The sequence below is a fragment of the Phallusia mammillata genome, chromosome 3, assembly GCF_965637545.1.
Source record: "Phallusia mammillata chromosome 3, kaPhaMamm4.hap1.1, whole genome shotgun sequence".
NCBI lineage: Eukaryota > Metazoa > Chordata > Ascidiacea > Phlebobranchia > Ascidiidae > Phallusia > Phallusia mammillata.
The window spans coordinates 5,721,432-5,732,765 of record NC_137254.1 but is presented as its reverse complement, the minus strand read 5'-3'; the positions used below and the strand labels follow the sequence as shown (position 1 = coordinate 5,732,765).

At 37.6% G+C, this 11,334-nt stretch overlaps 2 protein-coding genes across 2 annotated transcripts; both read left to right on the top strand.

Annotated features, from left to right (window-relative positions):
• Positions 1-4,284: 4,284 nt before the first annotated feature.
• LOC145219315 (uromodulin-like) lies at positions 4,285-5,640 on the top strand. Its single transcript, XM_080086694.1, has 5 exons — positions 4,285-4,295; positions 4,408-4,584; positions 4,856-5,027; positions 5,245-5,315; positions 5,391-5,640. The coding sequence occupies exons 1-5, from the start codon at positions 4,285-4,287 to the stop codon at positions 5,638-5,640; spliced, it is 681 nt and encodes a 226-aa protein (XP_079942820.1).
• Positions 5,641-7,257: 1,617 nt separating this feature from the next.
• LOC145219314 (zona pellucida sperm-binding protein 4-like) lies at positions 7,258-10,951 on the top strand. Its single transcript, XM_080086693.1, has 5 exons — positions 7,258-7,311; positions 8,887-8,957; positions 9,033-9,222; positions 9,351-9,462; positions 10,436-10,951. Exons 1-5 carry the CDS (start codon positions 7,258-7,260, stop codon positions 10,594-10,596), a joined length of 588 nt encoding a protein of 195 aa, XP_079942819.1. The 3' UTR covers positions 10,597-10,951.
• The last annotated feature ends 383 nt before the right edge of the window (positions 10,952-11,334 follow it).

The window sequence follows — 11,334 nt, the reverse complement described above, 5'->3', positions numbered from 1 at the left end:
AAGGAGCTAGGTATAATATTTTTACTGGCAACATTGGTCACAGCAGCATACACACAAAAAAATGTGTATTTTTTTGCTTGTTGAAAGAAATCATAGCATCTCAATTCCATTAGAACAAGGCTGCAAAACCCGCGAAGAATCTGTTTTTTGCATTAAAATAAGCTTATATGTATTTGGCATTAAAGTACATGTACTGTGGTGACTGTGCGTGGATTAAAACTCTTTCGCTAAATACATAGATTGGGCATGAAATGAAGAATAGATTGGGCATGAAAACGGAATAGATTGGGCATGAAATGAAGTGGTTTGGACTGAAAAAGTGTATTCTACAATTTGTTGACAGGTCAAATTCTCAAAAGCCCAAAACCCGCAACTACGAAGCAAATTTTAACAAAGCATAAAAACAATCCGATTTTACTGCCATTAACTCGATTGAAAACACATATTTATGCCAAAATTGTAAAAATTAACCAAAAAATGACCTTTGGGGCATCCCGCCCAAACCCCGAAATAAGGACAAAAATTGAATTTTCCTACCAAACGAAACAAACGTTTTTGAATAAATCTTTGCATTTATACGCACCTTGACATAACAGCATTAATCAAACGTCAGATTGCTTAACTAACAACATATATAGTGTAGTCGTGGACAATAGTTAATATTTGGCAAATAGTTTAATTAAATTTGTAGAATGTAGATAAAATTAGGGCAGAAATCCAGATTTGGTTCACTTAAAAGCGTTTATCAAAAAAAGAATTTTCGTTCGGTTTTAAACCACCTGAAATCAGTCATCCTCATGGACGAAAATGTTTTTTCCACCCGAACCTATTAAGGCTGGTTTGGAAACTAGTTTAATTTTTTTGTGGTTATAGTTTCTCAGTGCGGTTTTGCTTCTGTGAACGAAGCTGAGTTGAACGTAGCTGTTGCTCTTTCTTGTAACAGCTTCATTCGACAATTTACTTCAACTGAAGGCCCTTCGAGAATGGTCGCTTATTTTCCGTTTGGAGGATTGACTAGAGGCGATATCTGTGAGGTAACGTTTTCCGTCGATTGTGCCCTTTTTACATAGAGTTGCAAGCAGATTAATAATTTAAGGATAAAATCAAAAGTAGAAGCCTCAAAACACGGCCTGCACTGCGGACCGTTTTTGAAACTGAAATTTTATCGCGGACCGGCCTTCAAAAAAATACAAATATTTAACAATGAAAACGCAAAAATTAGTTTATCATACATGGGCAACATGTTTTAAAGCATTTTACCTGAAAAATTATACGGCCCGGTAAAGAACTCGTCAGGGACCGGTACTGGACCGCGGACCGGCGGTTGCCTGCCACTTCATTAAAAGACAAGTGTAAATTTGAGCTAGAAAAAATCATTAACTTTTTTCAAAAACTTTCGGTTACTTTTGATATTATTTATTAATTTGAAACAAACTCAAACACTATTTTAACTCAAAAAGAATCTTGACTTACGTATCACGTCTTATGTCAAATCCCAAAGTCGATTTTCATCTTATAAAGGTTCACGAGGGAACTGACGCTACAGGAGTATTAGCCGGTACCTTGCCTGGTGGCATTACTGCTTTTCCAGTTCTTATTAATGGACCGTCCGCCTATGTCAGCTGCGTAACTCTTGAGTCCTTTATCCCCATCACCTTGAAAATCCATCCAGGTGAGCAACGTTTATTGTCGAATAGTCTTTAGATATGATAAAATAAACGGGCTTAACTAAAAGCCTGACTGCCTGCGGGGCTGACTGGCTTGACTTTTGCGGCAGTGTTTTACAATATATTTTCGGACTGACTCTAACCCTGACCCTAACCCGACTCTAACCCCAACCTTAACCTTAACCTAATACTCAACCAACCAACTCAGGACTTCTGTGTTGCAGTCAGACTTTTCGCAATCGCCGACAATCAGGAAAAATATTGTGTGAAACACTGCTGTCAAAGTCAGGCCAGTCATCCCAGTCAGGCAGTCAGGCTTTTAGTCGACCTCAAAATAAACATGTATTCATAACTGGGATCAGCCTTGACCCTCCGTAGCTCAATTGGTAGAAAGCGAGTCCCGAAAAGGTGTGTGTCAATGGTTAGAATTCCGCTGGAGGATGTATCCCCCCCCCCCCATCCCTGACATGTGCGTCGTGATCGCTGGTCTACATGAACGCTTTAGGGCTGATTCCAGCAATGAATCTATGTTTATCTTAACTGGTATACCTTTCGATGGTATATCTGTCAATCCCATACGAAACTTACATGTGCAGCATACGTGTAAGGCAGCAGTGGTTGTGATTGGTCTTTCAAAAAATTCACCACAGGGATTGTGTACAAGGGAATGTTTAGTGACCCGCTGATTTAGTATGTTAACGTCTACATGATAGCTTTACATGTGATTTTGCATCGCAGCCATGATGTGTGGAGAAGACCTTACAGGACCGACGTTCAATTTACAGTCTCCTAATTATCCGAGCAATTATCCTTCCTGGTCAGCTTGTGTTTGGAACTTTCAACTCAATACCAGAACTTCTTTGATTTTTCAATTCTCGAATTTTCACACAGAGTTCAACGCCGACGTTCTCTTCGTAAGACACTTCTTATTTTTTTAACTACTTTCAATTTTTCAAAGCGATTTGCTTGAAACCGAGGAAGTTTTTTTACACAATAATCTTTTGACACTCAGATTTTTTGAGACACCGGTTTTTGTTTGATGCATTTTTTAGATAAAGTACGACATATTTACTGAATCAATACATGGGGATAAGGGAAATTATTCATTTCGAATCGATACAACAACTCTTACTGCTATGTTCGTCAGCAATTTTGAAAACAATGAAATGGGATTTGATGGGACAGTAAGTGTGCCAGGTGAGTAAAAGTTCAATTTTTTTTAGTTAAATATGGCTCTTCCCGAGAACGAATGCTGATCGAGTTTTTTTTATCTGTGTATCGGCCAATTGACCCACACCCAAATCGTTTTTTAGTTTGTTTTAGTTTTTTTATGGTCCGTTGCAGCTCAAAAGGGTCATTGACAGGTCCATACAATGAGGCATACAAAAAAAAAAACGGGTGTACCGAATAAATAGACAAGGCAGGTACAATGGACATTATAAGACAATGCCTTAAACAAGACCTTTTTAGGCTGTGGCAACATCAACTAACTACGCTAGCGGCAAATACACATATTGCATCACAAAGTATCACTTACCCATCCAAGGTGCCTTTAATTGTGTTAAACAATGGAAAAATACCACAGTATCAGATGTGACATTCAAAATTGCTTTACAGTAAGGGTGTAAGGTTGATCGGGGTACAACCACTGATGTTGCAACAAAAATTTATGCAACAATTTGGCCAAAATTTACTTGTGCATTTTTTTGTAGAAATGCCCCCAGCAGTGGAATGCAGAGAAAAAAATTTGACCATCACGTGAGTTTGTTTCCCAAGAACAGATACTCTGTTATATTTCGAATATAATTACAATTTAAACAAGCCTGACGCCATATATACAGTACACGCTGTTAAAAATGTGCTAATTAGCAGTTTCTCAGATGAAATAACGCCGTTAGAGCGTTTAAGCACGCAACAGAATGCTGTTTTGTAGCATGGAACAGATAAAATGTTGCCCTTGTGATCCACATTAACGTTCACTGCCGTGCACAATGTGATGTCATATTTCGTAGCTGTTGTGGCCTGCTGGTTGCGTTAAGTGTATTCCGCTTGGTGCACGAAAGAGCACATAGCGACACAACAGCACTAAAACAATTACTGAGCCGGAAACAGCTGTGCAAATTTGGAACGTCATAGAGCGCAAAATAATAGAGAGCACAATTGATGGATGATGGCTAAACGCGCTAGTTAGAGTAACATGGTGGTTCAATATGAAATAGCGTTGTACTCATCTTACAACATGGCACACAGAACACACACGGTTTCATGAATAAACGGCCCGTATTTTATAAGATTTGGCCGTTGACTTTAATTGATCTGCAAAGAGTAACACCCCATTCTTTTCAGAGTAACAGAAGATCAACAGAACACATTAGATTACGAACTCGGTGACACACTTTACATTGCATTGAACCGGGAAACTTCCCTTTCTCACCTCAATGACAGCTGCAAGGTCAAGACCTCCGACCCTGTGTTCGTGTTTGACCTCGGCCAATGTGAAGCCTTCTATAAGGTAACAATAAAAACTGTCCAAATGTTACGTTGTTCAAATTAAACCTTAATTTAATTACGAAGAAAATAGTTATTGCGTCATCTTTTTAGGGAAAAAATTCTAAATATGCATGATGAGTAAGCTGCAAACAGTGCATACTGTTTCGATGAGACTATCAGTCGATGCAATGTGCACTTTCTGCAGCTGACATTGCTTTCAACAAATCATAAATGGAAACTGCGTTTTCAGTTTATTTATTTATTTACAGAATGAAAACGGTACGGTGTCGGTGTCTTTCCTGATCTGGAGATTCCTAGCTCCATCTTCTGCCGTGATCCAACGCGACGTTCAAAACAAGCTCAATGTGACTTGTCTATTTGACGCCGATCAACTTCTCTCGTCATCCAACGTCCAAGCACAAGCCGGGCAAGGAGACACCAATGGCTCAAGCCATAGGCTATATGTTACATGCCACATAGCACACAATATGCAAAACATAAACGTGACACATTTCATGCAATAGTATAATGTTGATGCAGTAGTTGAATTGTTTTGGAGCGGAAATTTAGTTTGATAATAGTGTTAACCAAACAGATATTAAAAGGTTACAAATCAGAATTTTAAATTACGTTTTATGGTTTCAAAATATCCTCAGAAAATCATCTATTTGTTTCTTCAACAAGTAAACATTTTGCAGATCCGTTGAAATTTCTGCTGAAAATACAGGAAACTTTGATGTTGCTCTAAATCTCTTTACCAACGAACATTTAAACGAAAGCTTGCCCGGGGAAGTCACTGTGCCTAACTACATTTTTGCTGAAGTTAAACTTGAAGAAATTTCTGCAAGCAACGATGACTTCATTGTCCAGGTGAATTGAAAACAAACAATGCTTTTGGCGCAGACTACCTTTGCAGAGAAAGTACTAAATTTGTGCACGAAAAATTTGTAAAGTTTTAGAACACGGCAAGGCTAATAAATATATTTTGTAAAACCTGTTCTCTAGCAGCAATTTCGACTCGTTAATTTAGTTACTTTGGAGTTAAAATGTTTTTGTTTGGATTGTTATTCAAATTTATTGTGCACAGTTGGAAGAATGTTGGGCGACGCGTGTTGAAAACTCCAGTGGTTTGCCGAGTTACCAGATTGTACAAAGCGGGTAAGCATTGCTACCATGGGTCTATTATTCTGATTCTGTATTTTGCTGTGGATAACTCTGTGTTAAAATTATTAGGTGCGTTGCGCCACCCAGTGGAGGGGAGGCTGCCGACGCAAAAATGTTAATGCGAAATTACGAATCCAACTTTGCAACGTTCAAGCTGATGAGCTTTGTGTGGACAAACTTCACCGATGCAGAACAATTTATCTACATCCACTGCGACGTGACCGTCTGTCAAAACTCAACTGGACAATGCCCTGGACAGGTGATATCAAAAGTTTTGATTTGCTACAAACAAGTATTGAGTTTTTACCGAAATAGCTAAAATACAATATTGGTCTTAAACCATCTATTCAAGTACAAGAACATACGTATATTAAACTTATTTACAGACTTGTGGAGGTATGAGGGGACGACGATCTGTTGACAACAATGGACGCAACCAACGAATTTCTGCAGGGCCAATTCACTTACTACAAACCAAGTATTTGCTTGTGCAGGGTAAGAACACATAAAAAGATTTTATCTGTCTTGTTATTCTATGGAACAGTGCTATTTCCGATACCTGTGTTAATTTATTGTGCAAAATAATATAGCCTATATATGCTCTCTTATAAGTTAGGTCTCCCATACCTCCTCTTTTTGGAGGACATGTATTCCTTTTTACAAAAACCAAGTTGTTCTCCGAGGACAATAAAAAGTGCCCAAATCCTTTTTGATTTACTAAATACAGCCAAACAGCCCAGAACTTACATATTCAGTTAATTTTGTAAATATATATGGGTGATTTTACACAGCACTTTAGTGAAAATATAACCTTAGTTTAGTGTGATTAAATTCATTTTGGACCAATTAACGACCAAAAAACATCTAATATCTTTTACTCTTGCTATTCGGCCCCCCAAAAAGCTTTATAGGTCTATTATAAGTAATGTCTTTATATTTAAACTAAACTCCCTATTTTCTTGCAGACACGACAGAGGACAGAGATGAAGTAAATGAAGCAGCTTACAACATCTTCCAACTTGTGGTGTTTGTTCTTCTGGCTGCTGTAATTATCGGTGCTGGTTACTTTGTAATTGTATGGGACAAAATTGACCAAAATCCAAAGGCGAAACAAATTCGTCTGTAGATAAGATTCCAGTACAGATCAACAATGTATTGTGTATCGCTTTCGATTACGTTTATAACTGTTTTGCTAGTTTTTATTAGCTTCATCTTAAAAATTTTGTAGCTTCTGACAGACAAAAACTGCAACACTTGTTTAAAAAATGAAAGTTGATGTTTAAAAAGTTAATTAAGCAAATCGTTCTATAGGTTTTCTACAATGAATACATTAATTAATTGCACTTATGTGTTCAGAAAAGTACGTTGTCCAAATATTTCATTGTGCCTGTCGTTTCAATGTAATATAATCAAGCTAAGTTCACATTGTGATGGTCGAAATATTTCATTGTGGCTGTAGTTTCAATGCAATATAATCAACTAATTCGGAACCATCCTTAACTGAGTGTACGAGAGTTGTAAGTCGGGCCGGGCTTGACAGGCCGGGTTCGGGCTAAGATTTTTGAAAAAACTGACTAAAATCGGGACTCGCATTACACTCTGTGTAGCGTCGCACATTAGTGCAGCGCCTGGACAAGCTACCAGTGCGAGCGACAGAATTTTATTTCGACCAATTTGAATGACGCGCGCAATGAACGCGGTTTTCTGCAAATATAACAACACTAGTAAAAGTCAGAACGAGGAACAGCGACAAACGCATTTACAGGGGAGAAACAAATAACGTACAAAACTTTGATCGGTCCGAGCATTAGACTTCCCAGGTGAAAATCACAGATTGCGGTTTTCTCACTGTAAATGTCGTAAGTCGTAATCAGTAAAACACATAAAAACACACCAACATACAGGCCACTACATTAAAACATACCGGCGTACAGGAATGCAACCAAGTCACTCCGTCGCACAGATCGATGCCGATCGAATCTTGCCCACAGTAAATTAATCGAGTCACAATAAATACGATGCTCAACGCAAAGTTCACAGGTTCACTTGGATACAACTTTTGCACATTTGCAATAAACTTTCTGTTTTTGCGAAGAGAAGCAGAAATTCGTTAGTTAGCTATCACAACTCACTATCATGCGTTGAGCACATCACAGACACTAATAAAATAATAGCCAAGCGGTCTCGCATAAGGTAATTGCACCACAATGGATTTTACGTCACAAAGTCATTAAATAATAACACGATCCAGAGATATATTTTTGAGTTTACAGCAGTTTGTTCCTTTTGTTTTTTAGTTAGCAGGAGACACTATTTTGTAACCTTTTTACTTTACAAGGAAGTTAACTTATTAAACTCGGTCGGTTTTATTTTTCCATCCCATATATACGACAACCTATACAATTGTTTATCACGCATGCGACATAGTACATCTGATAAAAAAAATTAAGTTTAATATCCACAATTAACTGGGCAACAACAGTTTTTCATCACACACGTGTTTTGTTACGATTTTCCAGAAAATTCAATTCATTTATTTACGTGATGACACTACGTAGGATCAGCTTGAACCACAAGTGGTTATACAGCTGACCCTGAACAATTCAAGGGTTGCAAGACAACTGATAAGCTATATTGAACAACAACAAAAAATAAACATGCATGTATGTTGTGAAAGTGTTGTAGTAAATAATAAAACAAAGACAGGTAAACAAATATGTTATGAATAGATCATTACATTATTTCTATGAAACAGATGTAAACAGTGTTTTATAATGAAACGGTGTGAGAATAGTAACAATGACACGCTTTAGGAAAATTATTCACTGAGGCAATCGACGCTTATTTTGGCAATCAATTACCGAGTTGGTCGTGAGGGGATGTTTGCAAAGAAGCACGTGGTACTGCGACAACAAAAAAAAAAAAAAAAAAACGTGAACGTAGACAAGTATACATGTACATTTGAAAGTGAAGATGCTTATTTTATTATTGTAAGTAAATAAATAAATAAAGACAGGTGAAGAAATTTGTTATGAAAGAATCATTACATTATTTTACGAAACAAATGCTAACAGATATTTATGATGAAACGTTGTGAAAATAATACGAATAGCAATAACACCAAATAACACGCTTTAGGCAAAGTTTTCAGTCACTGAGGCAATTGACGCTCATGTTGGCAAACGATTGCCGAGTTGATCTAGAGGGGAATGTTTACAAAGCAGCACGTGGTACTATGACAACAAACAAAAACAAGACAGGGTATGAACTTTATGTGTATTCTTGCAGAAGGAACGTTTTGACAGCACGCTTAAATTGTGGCAGGCTGAGTTGTTTTATATGATCAGGTATATGGTCCCAAGCCTTAATGCACGCGTATTTTAGCGTTTGTTGGGCACGTGTTGATAACACACGTGGAAAGTGGTACTGCATTCTGTTTGAGCGCCTTGTTTCATGGTCATGTACGTTTGACGTTTGTTGAAAATAACCATTAAATGTTGTAATTTAGTTACTTTGGAGTTCAAATGTTTTTGTTTGGATTGCTATTCAAATTTATTGTGCACAGTTGGAAGAATGTTGGGCGACGCGTGTTGAAAACTCCAGTGGTTTGCCGAGTTACCAGATTGTACAAAGCGGGTAAGCATTGCTACCATGGGTCTATTGTTCTGATTCTGTATTTTGCTGTGGATAACTCTGTGTTAAAATTATTAGGTGCGTTGCGCCACCCAGTGGAGGGGAGGCTGCCGACGCAAAAATGTTAATGCGAAATTACGAATCCAACTTTGCAACGTTCAAGCTGATGAGCTTTCTGTGGACAAACTTCACCGATGCAGAACAATTTATCTACATCCACTGCGACGTGACCGTCTGTCAAAACTCAACTGGACAATGCCCTGGACAGGTGATATCAAAAGTTTTGATTTGCTACAAACAAGTATTGAGTTTTTACCGAAATAGCTAAAATACAATATCTGGTCTTAAACCATCTATTCAAGTACAAGAACATACGTATATTAAACTTATTTACAGACTTGTGGAGGTATGAGGGGACGACGATCTGTTGACAACAATGGACGCAACCAACGAATTTCTGCAGGGCCAATTCACTTACTACAAACCACCAAGTATTCGCTTGTGCAGGGTAAGAACACATAAAAATATCTGTCTTGTTATTCTATGTAACAGTGCTATTTCCGATACCTGTGTTAATTTATTGTGCAAAATAATATAGCCTATATACGCTCTATTATAAGTTAGGTCTCACATACCTCCTCTTTTTGGAGGACATGTACTCCTTTTTAACAAAAACCAAGTTGTTCTCCGAGGACAATAAAAAGTGCCCAAATGTCCTCCTTTTTGATTTACTAAATACAGCCAAACAGCCCAGAACTTACATATTCAGTTAATTTTGTAAATATATATGGGTGATTTTACACAGCACTTTAGTGAAAATATAACCTTAGTTTAGTGCAGTGGTTCCCAAACTTTTTCATATTTTTTTCAAAACGGTCCCTTTGCCATTATTTCAAGGGCTCGCGGTCCTTAAGCCTGAATGTGTATTTCATAAAAACGAACGTTGATTGCAGGATTTTAGCTAGTTATGCAAAATTGCGCATAACAATCATCCAAAGACAGCTTGTGACATCACAAACAGGACAAAAAACATTGCAATTGTGCGCAAACAATTGCTTTTACGATAGTTGTCATTCAATAAAGATCATTGTTTAGCAATGGAGATTCTCAATTCTACTTTGATTTAAACCTATTCAGTGGCACAAACTGACGCCAAATAAGATTATAGAATTGCTTCAACCGCTTCGCGGTCCCCCCAAAATTGCCTCACGGACCCCTAAAGGACCGCGGACCCCAGTTTGGGAACCGCTGGTTTATATATGGGTGATTTTACACAGCACTTACACAGCACACAGTGAAAATACACAGCACACAGTGAAAATATAACCTTAGTTTAGTGTGATTAAATTCATTTTGGACCAATTAACGACCAAAAAACATCTAATATCTTTTACTCTTGCTATTCGGCCCCCCAAAAAGCTTTATAGGCCTATTATAAGTAATGTCTTTATATTTAAACTAAACTCCCTATTTTCTTGCAGACACGACAGAGGACAGAGATGAAGTAAATGAAGCAGCTTACAACATCTTCCAACTTGTGGTGTTTGTTCTTCTGGCTGCTGTAATTATCGGTGCTGGTTACTTTGTAATTGTATGGGACAAAATTGACCAAAATCCAAAGGCGAAACAAATTCGTCTGTAGATAAGATTCCAGTACAGATCAACAATGTATTGTGTATCGCTTTCGATTACGTTTATAACTGTTTTGCTAGTTTTTATTAGCTTCATCTTAAAAATTTTGTAGCTTCTGACAGACAAAAACTGCAACACTTGTTTAAAAAATGAAAGTTGATGTTTAAAAAGTTAATTAAGCAAATCGTTCTATAGGTTTTCTACAATGAATACATTAATTAATTGCACTTATGTGTTCAGAAAAGTACGTTGTCCAAATATTTCATTGTGCCTGTCGTTTCAATGTAATATAATCAAGCTAAGTTCACATTGTGATGGTCGAAATATTTCATTGTGGCTGTAGTTTCAATGCAATATAATCAACTAATTCGGAACCATCCTTAACTGAGTGTACGAGAGTTGTAAGTCGGGCCGGGCTTGACAGGCCGGGTTCGGGCTAAGATTTTTGAAAAAACTGACTAAAATCGGGACTCGCATTACACTCTGTGTAGCGTCGCACATTAGTGCAGCGCCTGGACAAGCTACCAGTGCGAGCGACAGAATTTTATTTCGACCAATTTCAATGACGCGCGCAATGAACGCGGTTTTCTGCAAATATAACAACACTAGTAAAAGTCAGAACGAGGAACAGCGACAAACGCATTTACAGGGGAGAAACAAATAACGTACAAAACTTTGATCGGTCCGAGCATTAGACTTCCCAGGTGAAAATCACAGATTGCGGTTTTCTCACTGTAAATGTCGTAAG

Bases quoted from the DNA above. Each gene is read 5' to 3' on its own strand.
- LOC145219315 (XM_080086694.1), top strand. The intron at 5,028-5,244 runs GTGAATTGAAAA...TATTGTGCACAG, and splicing joins ACGATGACTTCATTGTCCAG to TTGGAAGAATGTTGGGCGAC. The intron at 5,316-5,390 runs GTAAGCATTGCT...TAAAATTATTAG, and splicing joins TACCAGATTGTACAAAGCGG to GTGCGTTGCGCCACCCAGTG.
- LOC145219314 (XM_080086693.1), top strand. From the start codon at position 7,258: ATGCAACCAAGTCACTCCGTCGCACAGATCGATGCCGATCGAATCTTG. The intron at 7,312-8,886 runs GTAAATTAATCG...TATTGTGCACAG, and splicing joins CCGATCGAATCTTGCCCACA to TTGGAAGAATGTTGGGCGAC. The intron at 9,223-9,350 runs GTGATATCAAAA...ACTTATTTACAG, and splicing joins CTGGACAATGCCCTGGACAG to ACTTGTGGAGGTATGAGGGG.